The 20993-nt window shown below is 47.9% G+C and overlaps 1 protein-coding gene across 6 annotated transcripts; it reads right to left on the reverse strand.

Annotated features, from left to right (window-relative positions):
* Positions 1-1289: 1289 nt before the first annotated feature.
* On the reverse strand, positions 1290-20575 carry LOC134872060 (platelet-derived growth factor receptor beta-like). Of its 6 annotated transcripts, XM_063895164.1 has the most exons (29): positions 20439-20575; positions 19224-19314; positions 18731-18804; positions 17353-17421; positions 17171-17259; positions 16609-16804; positions 16206-16466; positions 15890-16020; positions 15713-15794; positions 15536-15610; positions 15255-15438; positions 14953-15068; positions 14733-14844; positions 14507-14588; positions 14315-14423; positions 11642-11736; positions 11429-11561; positions 11180-11284; positions 10987-11088; positions 10809-10911; positions 9667-9779; positions 4031-4146; positions 3708-3830; positions 3525-3636; positions 3243-3342; positions 3055-3160; positions 2195-2282; positions 1972-2098; positions 1290-1661 (listed from the first exon to the last, which is right to left on the reverse strand). In XM_063895164.1, the coding sequence occupies exons 4-29, from the start codon at positions 17405-17407 to the stop codon at positions 1532-1534; spliced, it is 3045 nt and encodes a 1014-aa protein (XP_063751234.1). In that variant the 5' UTR covers positions 17408-17421; positions 18731-18804; positions 19224-19314; positions 20439-20575; the 3' UTR covers positions 1290-1531. The 6 variants fall into 6 exon arrangements, 5 of the variants coding, with proteins under 5 accessions (XP_063751234.1, XP_063751235.1, XP_063751231.1 ...); XR_010166778.1 differs by lacking the exon at positions 2195-2282; XM_063895165.1 differs by lacking the exon at positions 11180-11284.
* Between the last annotated feature and the right edge of the window lie 418 nt (positions 20576-20993).

Genomic DNA, 20993 nt, shown 5'->3' on the forward strand with positions numbered 1-20993 from the left:
TTCTAATGTCTCTGGGTTCTCTGGTGTCTCTAATGTCCCTGGTCTCTCTAATGTCTCTGGTCTCTCTAATGTCTCAGGTCTCTCTAATGTCTCTGGTCTCTCTAATGTCTCAGGTCTCTCTGGTGTCTCTAATGTCTCTGGTGTCTCTAATGTCTCTGGTCTCTCTGGTGTCTCTAATGTCTCTGGTGTCTCTAATGTCTCTGGTGTCTCTAATGTATCTGGTGGCTCTGGTGTCTCTAATGTCTCTGGTGTCTCTAATGTCCCTGGTGTCTCTAATGTCTCTGGTCTCTCTGGTGTCTCTAATGTCTCTGGTGTCTCTGATCTTTCAGGTGTCTCTAATGTCTCTGGTATCTCTAATGTCCCTGGTGTCTCTAATGTTTCTGGTGTCTCTAATGTCCCTGGTTTCTCTAATGTTTCTGATGTCTCTAGTCTCTGTGGTGTCTCTAATGTCTCTGTGTCTCTCTGGTGTCACTGGTGTCTCTAATGTCTCTGGTCTCTCTGGTGTCTCTAATGTCCCTGGTGTCTCTAATGTCCCTGGTTTCTCTAATGTTTCTGATGTCTCTAGTCTCTGTGGTGTCTCTAATGTCTCTGTGTCTCTCTGGTGTCCCTGGTGTCGCTTGTCTTTCTGGTGTCTCTAATGTCTCTGGTCTCTCTGGTGTCTCTAATGTCTCTGGTGTCACTGATGTCTCTAATGTCCCTGGTCTCTCTAATGTCTCTGGTCTCTCTAATGTCTCTGTGTGTCTCTGGTCTCTCTGTGTCTCTCTAATGTGTCTGGTCTCTCTGGTGTCTCTAATGTCCCTGGTGTCCCGGATGTCCATGGTGTCTCTGGTCTCTCTAATGTCTCTGGTGTCTCTAATGTCTCTAATGTCTCTGGTCTCTCTGGTGTCTCTGGTGTCCCTGGTGTCTCTAATGTCTCTAATGTTTCTGGTCTCTCTGGTGTCTCTAAGGTCCCTGGTGTCTCTAATATCTCTTATGTCTCTGGTCTCTCTAATGTCTCTGGTCTCTCTGGTGTCTCTAAGGTCCCTGGTCTCTCTAATGTCTCTGGTCTCTCTGGTCTCTTTAATGTTTCTGGTCTCTCTAATGTCTCTGTGTGTCTCTGGTCTCTCTGTGTGTCTCTGGTCTCTCTGGTGTCCCTGGGCTCTCTGGTGTTTGGATGTCTAACAGGACACTGGAGGAAGAGGAAGTGAGAGTCTCTGTGAGGACAAGTTCTCTAACACTCAGCACTTCTCCAGACGGTCCGACAAGAAGACAGGAAGCCGTTTCTCAACATGTTCAACGTGACACTCAATAAGTTTTTAGACTTCAATACATTTTATTCCAGACGTCTAGAAGCACTTTGAAGCACACAGGTGATAGGACACACAGATCACATGATCTCTTCACAGACATTAGTGCTGCTCAGGGCCTTTAGGTTAGGCAGCCTGACATAACCAGAGGGTGAAACACACAGGCTTTACATCCCTCAGTGCGGTCTGGCAGGGGATCCTGGGTTCATGAAGCCCTCCATCCTGACTGTAAGGCAGCTCAGGCATCACAGACAGCTCTCCTCTTCCTCAAGAGCTGTTGTCATCCCCGGTCTGTCCTCAGGTGCTGATGTCACCCCCTGTCTGTCCTCAGGTGAAGTCCCTTCATGTGTGTCCTGAGACTTGGACAGCTGAGGGCTGCAGAGAGAAAACATGTATTGAATATGAATCATTTTCTCAACGTTGAGTGAAGGAGACGTTTCGGGTTAGGTAATTGGCCAGCGCTTGAACACATTGATAGGCTAAGGGGTGGGACGTCTCTAAGCAAGTTGACCAATCACAACAGAGCCGGCCTGCTAACCAATCAGTGCAGACTGGGATCTGGTTTCAGACAGAGGGTGATGACACAGGAAGTATCTACAGATGTGATGGCACCCCCGGTTGGGTCTCTGAGCTGAACTTGTCTGATCAGAGACCCCCAGCATCTACCTGTGTAATCTGCTGTTACCTGGCTGCGTCCAGCACTTCCCCCCCACTGGTTTCTATGGTGACGTCAGTGATGGGGAGGATGTAGGTTGTGTGGGAGGAGCCTGCCTCCTCTGGCCCTGCCCCTAACACATGAGCAGCGGGGCTTCCTGTAAACAACACAAGGTAGGGTGAGCATTAAAAATAAATTGATTATTAGGGTAATAAATAGCATTAACCCAGATCCCCCAGAGGGTCCATCTGACCTCCATCAGCGCCCGGTGAACTCCGTCTGGATCTGACTACAGCTGGACTCTCTCCGGACTGGAAGTACTCCGTCAGCTGCAGGTAACGCTGAAACACAACAGGAAGCTGACGTCCTGCTTGGAGACTAGGGTTGGGCCCCGAAACGCGGTGCCAATAGGGCACCGGTTCCGACATAAACGGTAGTAACGAGACCGGATAAGAACAAACATTTCGGTGCCAGACCTTTTTTTTTATACTGCCCCCTGGTTTTCCGGCGTCAACTTGAGGTTGTTGAACCTGACGTCAGTGCCGCTACTCAGCACGCTTGTTGATCAGAACTGAGTGAGAGGATCAATAAAGAGGCCGAAAGTAAAACGCTCCAAGGTTCGGCTTCATTTCACATCTAAGGATGCAGATTCTGCGACATGCAACACATGTCTTAAGCAATAGCATGCAAGGGAGGTATCACTTCTCATTGAATGAAACATCTGACGGTGCATGGAGTTTATTTAAAAGCCGATCACCGTGTTTGATCAATTACGTGACGAAAGGCCAAGCACTTCAACGGCAGCAGCCAGTGTCGGACTAATGGCAGAGAGTCCCAGCCTCTCTATATTGGTGTATTTATTACTACATGTTACTTGTATTTATATTGTTTAAAGGTTTAAGTTAATACTGTGTTCAATTTGGCCCTGGGAATAAAAGGGTATTGTTTTTTGACAACGTGTGTGCGTTTTCGTTTTTTTAAGTACCGGTTCGAGAACCGTTTCGGCACCGGAACCATTTCAAAAATACGAGTAGGCACCGGTATCGGATAAAACCCAACCGATACCCAACCCTATTGGAGACTGACCACAGATCAGGATAAGTCTAGGATTACCTTCCTGTAGTCCTCAGTCAGCAGGTCCCCCACAGAAACCACCAGCGAGGAAAAGGAGGGTCTGGATTTAGGACTCTCCGCCCAGCACATCTTCATCAGGTCGTACCTGGAGAGAGACAGGAAGTGACATCAGCTGAGCTTTATGAGGTGTGCAGTGATTGTGAGCTGAAGGGTAGGTCTGATGGTACATGTTGAGAGGAGCGTGGTCGGGTCGGCTCATCCTGTAGCCCCGCTTCAGAGCCGAGTAAAACTCCCGAGTCATCGGCAGATCGGGATACGGCCTGGCTCCTGAAACACAGCGGTAACAGACTGCTTACAGGATGACCTCACACCTTTTATCTATTCTTCCTCAATGTCTTCCTCAGGTCTTCTCATTAACAGAGCTTTGGTTTGGACCTTTCCTAATTGTTTTTTAGACATTTTGGGGAACATTTTGACACTTATTTTCCCAGTGTGTTGTCCTGGTTTACCCAGAGAGAAGACCTCCCACAGCAGGATCCCGTAGGACCAGACGTCGCTCTGGCAGCTGTAGATGTTCTGGAAGATGCTCTCCGGAGGCATCCACTTCACAGGCAGGAAGCTCTGGAAGCAGAGGACCGGGTCAATGTGCTTCAGGGTTTCAGGTATAGACGATAGATAATGATGTTCCTCACGCTTCCTCTGGCGATGTAGTCCTGGTCCTTCATCAGATCTCTGGCCAGACCGAAATCACAGACCTTCAGCAGCTTACCCTCGCAGACCAGAATGTTCCTGGCTGCCAGGTCGCTGTGGATGCACTGAAACAAACACACATTGCTTTATTCATGCTCGGGCAGAAGGGTCTTGAAGCGTGGTTCCATAGCAACGCACATTAGCATAAAGCAGCCTCATGAGTGCTCTCCTCTGGGGGCCTGGAGGAGCCCCCTAAAGACTTGCTTCTGTTGAAACACATCATGAAGCAGAATGTGAATTTTGCAGTTTAATTTGCTGACCGTACATTTCTGGAGGACAGGAAGTCCATGGCCTGGGCGATCTGGAAGGAGAAGCCGAGGAGGTCGCTGACGCTGAGGAGTGGGGAGTCGCTGAGGGGGGGAGACAGTGCCTCCTGCTGTCCTGAAAGACAACCAGCATCTTTATTTAATACCAAGGCAAGGAGACCATCAGCCTGAGGGTCTGTGAGAACACCAACCCTCCTGTGCTCTCTGAACGCATCACCTGAGAATAACCTCACCTGAGAACAACCTCACCTGAGAACAACCTCACCTGAGAACAACATCACCTCACCTGAGAACAACCTCACCCCACCTGAGAACAACCTCACCTCACCTGAGAACAACCTCACCTCACCTCACCTGAGAACAACCTCACCTGAGAACATCACCTCACCTGAGAACAACCTCACCTCACCTGAGAACAACATCACCTCACCTCACCTGAGAATAACCTCACCTGAGAACAACCTCACCTGAGAACAACCTCACCTGAGAACAACCTCACCTCACCCGAGAACAACCTCACCTCACCTCACCTGAGAATAACCTCACCTGAGAACAACCTCACCTCACCTCACCTGAGAATAACCTCACCTGAGAACAACCTCACCTGAGAACAACCTCACCTGAGAACAACCTCACCTCACCCGAGAACAACCTCACCTGAGAACAACCTCACCCGAGAACAACCTCACCTGAAAACAACCTCACCTCACCCGAGAACAACCTCACCTCATGCACCTGAGAACAACCTCACCTCACCTGAGAACCTCACCTCACCTGAGAACAACCTCACCTCACCTGAGAACCTCACCTCACCTGAGAACAACCTCACCTCACCTGAGAACCTCACCTCACCTGAGAACAACCTCACCTCATGCACCTGAGAACAACCTCACCTGAGAACAACCTCACCTGAGAACAACCTCACCTCACCCGAGAACAACCTCACCCGAGAACAACCTCACCCGAGAACAACCTCACCTGAGAACAACCTCACCTGAGAACAACCTCACCTCACCTGAGAACAACCTCACCTCATGCACCTGAGAACAACCTCACCTGAGAACAACCTCACCTCACCCGAGAACAACCTCACCTGAGAACAACCTCACCTGAGAACAACCTCACCTGAGAATAACCTCACCTGAGAACAACCTCACCTGAGAACAACCTCACCTGAGAACAACCTCACCTGAGAACAACCTCACCTCATGCACCTGAGAACAACCTCACCTGAGAACAACCTCACCTGAGAACAACCTCACCTGAGAACAACCTCACCCGAGAACAACCTCACCTGAGAACAACATCACCTCACCCGAGAACAACCTCACCTGAGAACAACCTCACCTGAGAACAACCTCACCTGAGAACAACATCACCTCACCCGAGAACAACCTCACCTGAGAACAACCTCACCTGAGAACAACCTCACCTGAGAACAACCTCACCTGAGAACAACATCACCTCACCCGAGAACAACCTCACCTGAGAACAACCTCACCTGAGAACAACCTCACCTGAGAACAACCTCACCCGAGAACAACCTCACCTGAGAACAACCTCACCTGAGAACAACCTCACCTGAGAACAACATCACCTCACCCGAGAACAACCTCACCTGAGAACAACCTCACCCGAGAACAACCTCACCTGAGAACAACCTCACCTGAGAACAACCTCACCTGAGAACAACCTCACCTGAGAACAACCTCACCTGAGAACAACCTCACCTCATGCACCTGAGAACAACCTTACCTCATGCACCTGAGAACAACCTTACCTGAGAACAACCTCACCTGAGAACAACCTCACCTGAGAACAACCTCACCTGAGAACAACCTCACCTGAGAACAACCTCACCTCATGCACTTGAGAACAACCTTACCTGAGAACAACCTCACCTGAGAACAACCTCACCTGAGAACAACCTCACCTGAGAACAACCTCACCTGAGAACAACCTCACCCGAGAACAACCTCACCTCATGCACTTGAGAACAACCTCACCTGAGAACAACCTCACCTGTACAGGTATTCACCCCTCTATTATACAGGCTGGTCTCAATCATGACATTGCTATGGAACTCATGCTCCTATTGGCTAGCGCTCCAACACACTGTCTGTGATGGTCTAGGGAGCGGTCGACAATCACAACGACATGTATTACTGTACACAGAGTACTCGTATTACACAGAGTACTCGTATTACACAGGGTACTCGTATTACACAGAGTACTCGTATTACACAGGGTACTCGTATTACACAGAGTACTCGTATTACACAGAGTACTCGTATTACACAGAGTACTCGTATTACACAGAGTACTCGTATTACACAGGGTACTCGTATTACACAGAGTACTCGTATTACACAGAGTACTCGTATTACACAGAGTACTCGTATTACACAGAGTACTCGTATTACACAGGGTACTCGTATTACACAGAGTACTCGTATTACACAGAGTACTCGTAGGGTACTCGTATTACACAGAGTACTCGTATTACACAGAGTACTCGTATTACACTCGTATTACACAGAGTACTCGTATTACACAGAGTACTCGTATTACACAGGGTACTCGTATTACACAGAGTACTCGTATTACACAGGGTACTCGTATTACACAGAGTACTCGTATTACACAGAGTACTCGTATTACACAGAGTACTCGTATTACACAGGGTACTCGTATTACACAGAGTACTCGTATTACACAGAGTACTCGTATTACACAGGGTACTCGTATTACACAGAGTACTCGTATTACACAGGGTACTCGTATTACACAGAGTACTCGTATTACACAGAGTACTCGTATTACACAGAGTACTCGTATTACACAGAGTACTCGTAGGGTACTCGTATTACACAGAGTACTCGTATTACACAGAGTACTCGTATTACCCTCGTATTACACAGAGTACTCGTATTACACAGAGTACTCGTATTACACAGAGTACTCGTATTACACTCATATTACACAGAGTACTTGTATTACACAGAGTACTCGTATTACACAGAGTACTCGTATTACACAGAGTACTCGTATTACACAGAGTACTCGTATTACACTCATATTACACAGAGTACTCGTATTACACAGAGTACTCGTATTACACAGAGTACTCGTATTACACTCATATTACACAGAGTACTCGTATTACACAGAGTACTCATATTACACAGAGTACTCGTATTACACAGAGTACTCGTATTACACAGAGTACTCGTAGGGTACTTGTATTACACAGAGTACTCGTATTACACAGAGTACTCGTAGGGTACTTGTATTACACAGAGTACTCGTATTACACAGAGTACTCGTATTACACAGAGTACTCGTAGGGTACTTGTATTACACAGAGTACTCGTATTACACAGAGTACTCGTAGGGTACTTGTATTACACAGAGTACTCGTATTACACAGAGTACTCGTATTACACAGAGTACTCGTAGGGTACTTGTATTACACAGAGTACTCGTATTACACAGAGTACTCGTAGGGTACTTGTATTACACAGAGTACTCGTATTACACAGAGTACTCGTATTACACAGAGTACTCGTATTACACAGAGTACTCGTAGGGTACTTGTATTACACAGAGTACTCGTATTACACAGAGTACTCGTATTACACAGAGTACTCGTATTACACAGAGTACTCGTATTACACAGAGTACTCGTATTACACAGGGTACTCGTATTACACAGAGTACTCGTATTACACAGGGTGCTCGTATTACACAGAGTACTCGTATTACACAGAGTACTCGTATTACACAGAGTACTCGTATTACACAGAGTACTCGTATTACACAGAGTACTCGTATTACACTCGTATTACACAGAGTACTCGTATTACACTCGTATTACACAGAGTACTCGTATTACACTCGTATTACACAGAGTACTCGTATTACACAGAGTACTCGTATTACACAGAGTACTCGTATTACACAGGGTACTCGTATTACACAGAGTACTCGTATTACACAGAGTACTCGTATTACACAGGGTACTCGTATTACACAGAGTACTCGTATTACACAGAGTACTCGTATTACACAGAGTACTCGTATTACACAGAGTACTCGTATTACACTCGTATTACACAGAGTACTCGTATTACACAGAGTACTCGTATTACACAGAGTACTCGTATTACACTCATATTACACAGAGTACTTGTATTACACAGAGTACTCGTATTACACAGTGTATTCATATTACACAGAGTACTCGTATTACACAGAGTACTCGTATTACACTCATATTACACAGAGTACTTGTATTACACAGAGTACTCGTATTACACAGAGTACTCATATTACACAGAGTACTCGTATTACACAGAGTACTCGTATTACACAGAGTACTCGTAGGGTACTTGTATTACACAGAGTACTCGTATTACACAGAGTACTCGTAGGGTACTTTTATTACACAGAATACTTGTATTACACAGAGTACTCGTATTACACAGAGTACTCGTAGGGTACTCGTATTACACAGAGTACTCGTATTACACAGAGTACTCGTATTACACAGAGTACTCGTAGGGTACTCATATTACACAGAGTACTCGTATTACACAGAGTACTCGTATTACACAGAGTACTCGTATTACACAGAGTACTCGTAGGGTACTTGTATTACACAGAGTACTCGTATTACACAGAGTACTCGTATTACACAGAGTACTTGTATTACACAGAGTACTCGTATTACACAGAGTACTCGTATTACACAGAGTACTCGTATTACACAGAGTACTCGTAGGGTACTTGTATTACACAGAGTACTCGTATTACACAGAGTACTCGTATTACACAGAGTACTCGTAGGGTACTCATATTACACAGAGTACTCGTATTACACAGAGTACTCGTATTACACAGAGTACTCGTAGGGTACTCGTATTACACAGAGTACTCGTATTACACAGAGTACTCGTATTACACAGAGTACTCGTATTACACAGAGTACTCGTATTACACAGAGTACTCGTAGGGTACTTGTATTACACAGAGTACTCGTATTACACAGAGTACTCGTAGGGTACTCGTATTACACAGAGTACTCGTATTACACAGAGTACTCGTATTACACAGAGTACTCGTATTACACAGAGTACTCGTATTACACAGAGTACTCATATTACACAGAGTACTCGTATTACACAGAGTACTCGTATTACACAGAGTACTCGTAGGGTACTCGTATTACACAGAGTACTCGTATTACACAGAGTACTCGTATTACACAGAGTACTCGTATTACACAGAGTACTCGTATTACACAGAGTACTCGTAGGGTACTCGTATTACACAGAGTACTTGTATTACACAGAGTACTCGTATTACACAGAGTACTCATATTACACAGAGTACTTGTATTACACAGAGTACTCGTATTACACAGAGTACTCATATTACACAGAGTACTCATATTACACGGAGTACTCGTATTACACAGAGTACTCGTATTACACAGAGTACTCGTATTACACAGAGTACTCGTATTACACAGAGTACTCGTATTACACAGAGTACTCGTATTACACAGAGTACTCGTATTACACAGAGTACTTGTATTACACAGTGTACTCGTAGTACGCAGTGTAGTGTGTACCTGCCGGTGTGAACGGCTCCTCGTACACCGCGGGGGGGATGTGGGCTTGGCTGAGCTCCTTCATGGCGATGTACTCAGCACTCTCTGAGATCATATCCATGTAGCCCCCGTCACTGCAGAGCAAACATTAGACAGGTGTGTGTGTGTGTGTGTGTGTGTGTGTGTGTGTGTGTGTGTGTGTGTAGTCAGATCAGTCTCATAATACACAAATGCACACTCAAATGTGTTCCGTTTCACGTACATGTAAATAAGATCTAAATACAGAACAGAGTTTAACGTGTGTATCTCTGATACACACACCGCTCTGTGCATGGATCGCTGTGCACTCCTGTGTGGGTTTTTGAGATTCCCCTGACGCTCACCCGATTCGTACTTGTAATGTTTTCCATCTACAGCCAATCAGATGTCTCCTCCATTCTAAGCCAATCACGTGAGCGCGCCCCCACGAGGGTAGCGCTTCATATATGTGTCGTTCTGTTTCTCTTCTTCTGCTGGGTAAACTGCACCTCGCTCTCTCTTCTTGATCGCCCACACAGGTACCTGAGAGCACTTCACTGTCCCACTTAACTGTAGGAATTCTGCTTTCTGCCGCTTTGTCACATTTACATTGACGTTGATTGTTTGATACTGTATTTAGCCCGGTGCTGTTCTAGCTTTCTGTGATGTTTTAAATGTTGAAACCGTATGTTCTAATGGTTCAGCCTTTTTGCACGGGTACATTGAATTACTTTATTTTCTGAAGAAAACAATAAAAATAATACCCGTCATTTTATCCTGGCGCCAGGCCTGACGCAGAGACCCTTATCACTAGACTTGTGTTAGTCGCCATGTTGAAGTTGACCTGTCAGCTCCCGACAGCACAGAATGCGTATATGAAGCGCTACGTCACGAACGCAAGAAACCATACCCTCGTGGGGGCGCGCTCATGTGATTGGCTGTAGATGGAAAACATTCAGAAGTATGAATCGGGTGTGTATGTGAAACGGAACACATTTGTGTGTGCATTGAAAATACAAGTGTGTTGGTAGGCCGTTGTATAGTTCAGTGGGTAGAGCAGGCAGCCATATTCTGGTGTTTGATCCCCATGCGGTGGACCCAGGTTCGAATGGTTCTGACCCCATATGTGCGTGTGTTTGTGAAACCTCTTGGTGTGTGTGTCGCTCTGCAGGAAGGTGTGTTTGTTCCTTTGCAGGAAGTTCTCCAGGTCTCCATGATGACCAAACTCAGTGATCAGATAGACAGGTCCTGGAGAGACAGACAGGCAGACAGGTCATTCAGTAACCCCCCCAGACTGGGTGTGTGATGTGGATTTGTGCACACCTCCTCTCGTGCACGCCCCTAGCAGGTTGACCACGTTCAGGTGAGGACCGAGGTGAACCAGGACCTTCAGCTCCGACATCAGAGACTGGACCCCACTGCGCCCTGCACACACACACACACACACACACCCACAACAATTTACAATCGTAGTAATCAGATGGACAGACGGACGGACGGACGGACAGGTACATACGCTCCACCATCTTGACGGCCACTTTAGTCGTAGAATGACAGTGAATCAGGTCAGAAATGCTCGCCTCAACAACACAACCGAAGGCGCCTGAACCCAACACCTGACCTGCAGACAGACGGGTAGACAGACAGGTAGAGACAGACAGGTTGACAGACAGACAGACAGACAGACAGACAGACAGACAGACAGACAGACAGACAGACAGACAGACAGACAGACAGACAGACAGACAGACAACTAGGGAATTACCAAGTACCACGTTGTCCCGGGGGATTTCCCAGCTGCAGTGGTAGGGCAGCTGTTGGGGGTCCAGGAAGCGGTGCCGCAGTCCGTCCGGACTCACGGACTCGATGAGCTTCCAGCAGACCTGGTACCGCGGTTTCTACCGAACAGGAAGAAGTGACGTCACCGCTGAGGTACTGCGGTATCATAGTACTGATAATACTAGAACAGAATACTGACTTTTCTCCAGAGGACGATGAGGATGATGAAGAAGAAGACAGCAATGAGGACCAGAACCAGAACTGCTGCCAGCACCAGGACCTGAGACAGGAGAGCTGGAGGACAACATGTACAGTGATACATCTCCACAGAAGTACTGCAGTATGGTGCTTACAAGTGGTCAGTACACAGCAGGACACAGTAGTACGCAGCAGTACGCAGCAGTACACAGCAGTACGCAGCAGGACGCAGTAGTACGCAGCAGTACGCAGCAGTACACAGCAGTACGCAGCAGGACGCAGTAGTACGCAGCAGTACGCAGCAGTACACAGCAGTACGCAGCAGGACGCAGTAGTACGCAGCAGTGGTACGCAGCAGCGGTATGCAGTAGTACGCAGCAGTACGCAGCAGTACACAGCAGTACGCAGCAGTGGTACGCAGCAGCGGTATGCAGTAGTACGCAGCAGTACACAGCAGTACGCAGCAGTACGCAGTAGTACGCAGCAGTGGTACGCAGCAGCGGTATGCAGTAGTACGCAGCAGTACGCAGTAGTACGCAGCAGTACACAGCAGTACGCAGCAGTGGTACGCAGCAGCGGTATGCAGTAGTACGCAGCAGTACGCAGCAGTACGCAGTAGTACGCAGCAGTGGTACGCAGCAGCGGTATGCAGTAGTACGCAGCAGTACACAGCAGTACGCAGCAGTACGCAGCAGTACACAGCATTACGCAGCAGTGGTGCGCAGCAGCGGTATGCAGTAGTACGCAGCAGTACACAGCAGTACGCAGTAGTACGCAGCAGTACACAGCAGTACGCAGCAGTGGTACGCAGCAGCGGTATGCAGTAGTACGCAGCAGTACACAGCAGTACGCAGCAGTACGCAGTAGTACGCAGCAGTGGTACGCAGCAGCGGTATGCAGTAGTACGCAGCAGTACACAGCAGTACGCAGCAGTACACAGCAGTACGCAGCAGTGGTACGCAGCAGCGGTATGCAGTAGTACGCAGCAGTACGCAGCAGTGGTACGCAGCAGCGGTATGCAGTAGTACGCAGCAGTACGCAGTAGTACGCAGCAGTACGCAGCAGTACGCAGCAGTGGTACGCAGCAGCGGTATGCAGTAGTACGCAGCAGTACGCAGTAGTACGCAGTAGTACGCAGCAGTACACAGCAGTACACAGCAGTACGCAGCAGTACGCAGTAGTACGCAGCAGTGGTACGCAGCAGCGGTATGCAGTAGTACGCAGCAGTACGCAGCAGTACGCAGCAGTGGTACGCAGCAGCGGTATGCAGTAGTACGCAGCAGTACACAGCAGTACGCAGCAGTACGCAGTAGTACGCAGCAGTGGTACGCAGCAGCGGTATGCAGTAGTACGCAGCAGTACACAGCAGTAAGCAGCAGTACGCAGTAGTACGCAGCAGTACGCAGTAGTACGCAGCAGTGGTACGCAGCAGCGGTATGCAGTAGTACGCAGCAGTACGCAGTAGTACACAGCAGTACGCAGCAGTACACAGCAGTACGCAGCAGTGGTACGCAGCAGCGGTATGCAGTAGTACGCAGCAGTACGCAGTAGTACGCAGTAGTACGCAGTAGTACGCAGTAGTACGCAGCAGTACGCAGCAGAACACAGCAGTGGTACGCAGCAGCGGTACGCAGCAGTACACAGCAGTACACAGCAGTACACAGCAGTACGCAGCAGCGGTACGCAGCAGTACACAGCAGTACACAGCAGTACGCAGCAGTACACAGTAGTACGCAGCAGTACCCAGTAGTACGCAGCAGTACACAGCAGTACGCAGCAGTACACAGCAGTACGCAGCAGTACACAGCAGTACGCAGCAGTACACAGTAGTATGCAGCAGTACACAGTAGTACGCAGCAGTACACAGCAGTACGCAGCAGTACACAGTAGTACGCAGCAGTACACAGCAGTACGCAGCAGTACACAGCAGTACGCAGCAGTGGTATGCAGCAGTACACAGCAGTACACAGCAGTGCACAGCAGCGGTATGCAGCAGTACGCAGCAGTACGCAGCAGTACACAGCAGTACACAGCAGCGGTATGCAGCAGTACGCAGCAGTACGCAGCAGTACACAGCAGCGGTATGCAGCAGTACACAGTAGTACGCAGCAGTACGCAGCAGTACGCAGCAGTACGCAGCAGTACGCAGTAGTACGCAGCAGTACGCAGCAGTACGCAGCAGTACACAGCAGTACACAGCAGCGGTATGCAGCAGTACGCAGCAGTACGCAGCAGTACGCAGCAGTACACAGCAGTGCACAGCAGCGGTATGCAGCAGTACGCAGCAGTACGCAGCAGTACACAGCAGTACACAGCAGCGGTATGCAGCAGTACACAGTAGTACGCAGCAGTACGCAGCAGTACGCAGCAGTACACAGTAGTACGCAGCAGTACGCAGCAGTACGCAGCAGTACACAGCAGTACACAGTAGTACACAGCAGCGGTATGCAGCAGTACACAGCAGTACACAGTAGTACGCAGCAGTACACACCAGTACACAGTAGTACACAGCAGCGGTATGCAGCAGTACGCAGCAGTACACTGTAGTACGCAGCAGTACGCAGCAGTACACAGCAGTACGCAGCAGTACACACTAGTACACAGCAGTACACAGCAGTACGCAGCAGTACACAGTAGTATGCAGCAGTACACAGTAGTACGCAGCAGTACGTACAGGTGGGGGGGACGCTGCGGTCTCTGGCCCGGCGTCCTACAGAGTTTCGAGCCTCGCAGCGAACAGCTGACACCGAGGTGAGACTCTGCAGACTCAACACACTGCGCACCTGCACAGGTAATACACACACACACACATAGCTGTCAGTCACCCTCTCCATGATGACATCAGTCTGAAGGTGTCTCTGGTTACCGTGGTGATGCCTCTCTCCTCGGTGACGTTGCCCTGGGAGACTGCTGATTGGCTCCACCAGCCGCCAGTCACGTTACTGCACCTGCAGGAGGCAAACACATTACCATTGCAACCTGGTTATGAAAAGTGGCTGTGTGTGTGTGTGTGTGTGTGTGTGTGTGTGTGTGTGTGTGTGTGTGTGTGTGTGTGTGTGTGTGTGTGTGTGTGTGTGTGTGTGTGTGTTTACCTTTGTGAGCTGTGACAGGTGTACCAGGTGATGTTGGGGGGCGGAGCACCCTCAGTGACACACAGCATCTCCTTACTACTGGCCTCCACCAGACAAGTTATCCTGGGGGGTGCTGCACACACACACACACACACACACACACACACACACACACACACATACACACAGGTAAACACATATACACACACACACAGGTAAACTAACTGTCTCTCTGTCTGACCTTTGACCTCCAGGTTGAAGACAACCTCCTCTACTTCGTCTTCGTTGGAAACACTCGCCGTGTAACTTCCTGTCTGATCCAGTCGGACTCGAACCAGCATCAGCGTGCTCACATACCTGCAGCATGACATCATCGCACAACATCATCACATACCTGCAGTATGACATCATCACATACCTGCAGCACGACATCATCACATACCTGCAGCACGACATCATCACATACCTGCAGCATGACATCATCACATACCTGCAGCATGATATCATCACATACCTGCAGCATGACATCCACACATACTGTACCTGCTTCCTGTCAGGTGTGTGGTGGTGACTGCGTTGGTTTCCTTGGCGACAGTGTTGTTGTCTTTGGTCCACAGTACAGTGGGGGGGGGGTGGGCGTCGGCCTCCACACGGAGCGTCACCGTGTGATGCAGGAGGGTCGACAGGTGAGTCTCACCTGAGGGCCACAGCAGCACGTACCCCCGCTCTGAGAGAGAGACACAGTCAGTGTGTGTGTGGGGGGTGTATGGGAATGTGTGTGTATGTGTGTGTGTGGGGGGAGGGCTGTGGGGGGGTGTACAGACCTAGCACTGTAATGGTGACGTTCTTCTTTGCAGTTCGTCCGTGCAACGTCTCCTGAACCTCACACACATACACACCTGCAGGAAACACACACACACACAAACACACACACACACACACACACACACAGTAACACAGTGTGTCTCCGGCTCCCTCAGTGCAGTCTGTCAGGCACATACCTGAATCTTCCACTGTTGCTGCAGAGATGTTAACAAAGGAGCGGATCTGATTGGGCAGGAAGTCAGTCAGAGGCTCCACCTCCTGAAAGACCAGTGACAGCTTTAAACACATGTCGACACAGACAGACAGGCAGGCAGAGAGACAGATGGACAGACAGACGATAGACAGGCGGCTACCTGTCTGCGGGGGAAGTCCCAGGTGAAGAAGACCATGTCGATGTCTCTCACGGTGCAGTTCACCATCAGAGACTCACCCACCTTCACCACCGAGTGGGAGACAGACAGCAACACCTCCACCTGCTGAGGGACTGAGAGACAGACACTTAGTGAGACAGGTACACCTCCACCTGCTGAGGGACTGAAAGACAGACTGGTGGAGACAGACAGGTTAAAGAAAAAAGACGTCCTGCCTTCACTCACTCCACAATACAGAACATGGAGTGAGGACAGACAGACAGACAGACAGACAGACAGACAGACAGAGCTGTCTCACCTACGATGCTGAAAACGTAGTACACCTGGCTCTCTGTCTCCAGCCCACCCCTGGTGGCGGAGCAGATGTATGATGTGTCGTTGAGTTTCCCGGTGAAGCCCCGCCCCGGCTCATATGTTGCCGTGGTGATGGGGGTCCTGCCGGGACGCTCGTATAGCGAGACGCTGAGCCGGGGGTCGGAGACCACACAGGGGATGGTGTCCTCCACCCCCAGCTTCATCACTACGCCCGTGTCCCGTGGGACAAACCATTCCTCCGGTCCTGAGGGGGGATAAGGAGCTTCCAGTTAGTGGGTTACTACTCTCCAGAGAAACGCGTTATACCTCATAACAGTTTACATCACCAGTATAGTTTAATATAAACAGGAAGTGGGAAAGGGGCGGGGCTACATTCATATACTCACCTGTGCCAGGTATGAATACGTCCACCTGTCTCCTCTCAGGAGACCCTGCCTCCTCACATGTGTATCTACCTGAATCCGTCCAGGAGGCATTCAGGAGCCGCAGGATGCTGCTTGACCCCAGGTTCTCCACAGCAACCCCGCCCCCATCAGACTGCCCCGGTAACAGCCAGGTCACCTGACTCCACCCAGAACACACCTGCAGAGACAGAAGGATACCTGAACACACCTGCAGAGACAGATAGGTACCTGAACACACCTGCAGAGAGACAGACAGGTACCTGAATGCACCGGCAGAGAGACGGACAGGTACCTGAACACACCTGCAGTGACAGACAGGTACCTTCAGAGACAGACAGGTACCTGAACAGACCTGTAGAAACAGACAGGTACCTGAACGCACCGGCAGAGAGACAGACAGGTACCTTCAGAGACAGACAGGTACCTCAACAGACCTGTAGAGACAGACAGGTACCTGGACGCACCGGCAGAGAGACGGACAGGTACCTGCAGAGACACACAGGTACCTGACTGTACCTGCAGAGAGACAGACCGGTTTACCCACCACGCTGTAGTTGGAGCTGTTGTTGAGTAGAACTCGATTGGCTGAAGGAAGCAGCTCCAGAGACAAGAAGGCTGGAACCATGAACACACCTGCAAACAGCGTGGTAGACAGACAGGTAAACAGAAAGACAGATAGACATACAGGTAAAAAGACAGACAGGTATCAGTCTACATTTTACCCACCCAACAGGAAGTGCAGCAGGTTCAAAAGTCTTGTTAGTCTTTTGGTGGACGCCATCGTGGCTGCTGAACCTGACAAGAGGAGAGATTTCAAAATAAAGGTTTGTAACCAGTCAGGAGACATTTCAAAATAAAAGGCTGTAACTAGTCAGGAGACATTTCAAAATAAAAGGCTAAAACCACCGGTCAGGAGAGATTTCAAAATAAAGGTTTGTAACCAGTCGGGAGAGATTTCAAAATAAAGGTTTGTAACCAGTCAGGAGAGATTTCAAAATAAAGGTTTGTAACCAGTCAGGAGACATTTCAAAATAAAAGGCTGTAACTAGACAGGAGAGATTTCAAAATAAAAGTCTAAAACCACCGGTCAGGAGAGATTTCAAAATAAAGGTTTGTAACCAGTCGGGAGAGATTTCAAAATAAAGGTTTGTAACCAGTCAGGAGACATTTCAAAATAAAAGGCTGTAACTAGACAGGAGAGATTTCAAAATAAAAGTCTAAAACCACCGGTCAGGAGAGATTTCAAAATAAAGGTTTGTAACCAGTCGGGAGAGATTTCAAAATAAAGGTTTGTAACCAGTCAGGAGAGATTTCAAAATAAAAGTCTAAAACCACCGGTCAGGAGAGATTTCAAAATAAAGGTTTGTAACCAGTCAGAAGAGATTTCAAAATAAAGGTTTGTAATCAGTCAGGAGAGATTTCAAAATTAAGTCTGTGACCAGTCGGGAGAGATTTCAAAATAAAGGTTTGTAATCAGTCAGAAGAGATTTCAAAATAAAGGTTTGTAATCAGTCAGAAGAGATTTCAAAATAAAGGTTTGTAATCAGTCAGGAGAGATTTCAAAATTAAGTCTGTGACCAGTCGGGAGAGATTTCAAAATAAAAGTCTGTGACCAGTCAGGAGAGATTTCAATTAGCAACTATTGACTGTACCAGCCTCGCTGAAAGGCTTTTATTCTGAAAGACTTTAGAGACTGTTAAAATCATTTCAGTGGTTTCATGAGCTCTGATGGCTCAGACAGACCAAACACATTCCTGTGATTTTGGGGTTTTCTATCCTCTGCTAAAACTTTCCAGTCATCCAACCAGAATGTTTCCCTGGGGATGTCGGCCAATCAGAGAAGACGCTGTTCCAGTGTGTGTGTGTGTGTGTGGGGGGGGGTTGGCTGTTAGGAATGTGAGGCAACCACCGAAGAAGAAAACAAACAGGCTGTATTTGCTGGTGAAGTCTGCCCTGGGTTCAGTCTTGTAGGTCAGTTTACAGCTTCTTCTTTTTGTCTGTTGGACCCTGAAGGTGGATCTCACTGCAGTGCTGAACAGACTACATCTTTACTACACCATACAAAACCTAAAGACGCACTCTGTCTCACCTCCACCTGTCTCACCTGTCTGTCATGCCTCCATGTTGTGTCCTTTCTCCTGATTGGTCCACATCAGGTGATTGGCAGCTGTCAAGGACCTGTAGAGACAAAGATGTAACTCTTAATGGATTTCATCTCATCTATTGTTTACATGTCATTTTTTCCCAGTGATGGTCGTCTACACTCTGTCAGTGTTTCAAAATAAAAGCTCTGCAGTAAATCAAAGTACATAACCCCTTGAATTACTAAAATAAGAACTATTACAATAAAATAATAACAATAATAGTCAAACACTGCCTTAAGTTTAAATAATAATTCATGTAAAGCTGGAGAGGAAAGTAAACAAACATGAGGATGAAACTGTAAATGAAGACGGAGACAGTTTGCACCTGAATGCAGCATGAGTAAGAATCTATAACCAGAGTTTTCACTAATACTGCACACTGGGTACTTTTACTGCAGTATTTCTGCAAAAACAACACTGAACGGTGAAGAGAGAAAATACTTTTAATCAAACCTGCAATTCTCTTCTTCTTCTTCTTCTTCTTCTTCAGGCGAGTGGAAACCTTGGTCTTGACTCAGAGAGAGCGTCTGTTTTCAATCTGTCTCTGTGACAGGAAATGAGGCATGCCAACACACACACACACACACACACACACACACACACACACACACACACACACACACACACACACACACACACACACACACACACACACACACACACACACACCCACCCACCCACCCACCCACACGTCATTTTGTGAGGTTTCACCTTTTTTAACTGTCCAGTGTTTAACTGTAGAGCTGATTAAAAAGTGGTGTGTGTGTGTATGTGGTGTGTGTGTGTGTGTGTGTGTGTATCATTAGGGTCATTAAAGCTTCAGACTGCAGGTTTAACTCTTTAGAGGAAAATTATCTTTAAAATAAACCGTGCTGCTCATCATGTTAGCATCATCAGCAGGGAGATTTTCACAATAAAAGCCTCTTCAGCTGAACTGAATGAATTTTTATAGCAGATTGTATTATCTGTTTATTTGGTTTCATATCTACATGACATCTTTGATCAAGTTGTGCATTTCAGCCTCTGTTCCTTAAACACATTTCTGTTATATATTGCAGATTTTTTATATTTCTAACATTCACTCAAATAAGCGTCTCTTTTTCCATGCTGTCTGTGGCTGACATGCAGCTGTCTGCGGCCGGTCTGTCTGCAGCTGACATGCAGCTGTCTGCAGCTGACATGCAGCTGTCTGCGGCCGGTCTGTCTGCAGCTGACATGCAGCTGTCTGCAGCTGACATGCAGCTGTCTGCGGCTGACAGGCGGCCTGTCTGCGGCTGACATGCAGCTGTCTGCAGCTGACATGCAGCTGTCTGCGGCTGACAGGCGGCTGTCTGCGGCTGACAGGCGGCTGTCTGCGGCTGACAGGCGGCCTGTCTGCGGCTGACATGCAGCTGTCTGCTGTTGGTCTGTCTGCGGCTCACATGCAGCTGTCTTCAGAGAATCAAAGTTTTTCTCAATAAATAAACTTCAGTGAACAGGTTTTTTCTAAAAGCTGATATTAATTCTGTTGAACGCTTATTCTTTTTTTTTAATATATATTCTCAAACTGCTGTTATCTGTTTTCTCCGATGTTTCCCGTGTTTTAAATCATTCTGCAGAAACTCTGGCATACGTCATCTTGCTCCATCATGCATCATGCGAACAGCCGTAACCATGGTAACCAGTTACCTGCCGTCCCATGTGACAGGACCCCAGTAGAGGGAACAGGTAGGTTCCTCAAGTGGTCAGAACCAGGAACTGCAGCTCTAATATTTCACTAAACAGGAAGGGAAACTTTAACGATAATCGGGAGAGCTGTTTTAAATACGATCAGCTAATTCAGAATATATATTCACCACAGCATGTCATCGTTAATACCTAATCTCTTCTAAACATTTAAATACGAGCCGATCATCCTGAGTAGCATAGAATCAGCATGTTAGCAAAGGAGGCGTCAGAGTTAGCTGGTCCACTGGTGTCCAGTCTGCCACGTTAGCGCCATGTTGGCTCCATGTTAGCTCCATGTTAGCATCACGTTAGCGTAAGTTAGAGCAACTTTAGTGTCACGTAAGCTTCAGGTTAGCATTACATAAGCTCCCTGATAGCTTCATGCTAACTTTCCGGTGTTGTTGTCGAATCGTCTGTCAGGCAGCTCGAGATCTGAACCCATCAGATGTGCAGCGCTGCAGGAATGAGTCCTGAACCCAGGTATGAGTCAGCAATAAGCGTCATGCCCCGTGACAA

Source organism: Eleginops maclovinus, chromosome 11 (genome assembly GCF_036324505.1).
Source record: "Eleginops maclovinus isolate JMC-PN-2008 ecotype Puerto Natales chromosome 11, JC_Emac_rtc_rv5, whole genome shotgun sequence".
Classification (NCBI taxonomy): domain Eukaryota; kingdom Metazoa; phylum Chordata; class Actinopteri; order Perciformes; family Eleginopidae; genus Eleginops; species Eleginops maclovinus.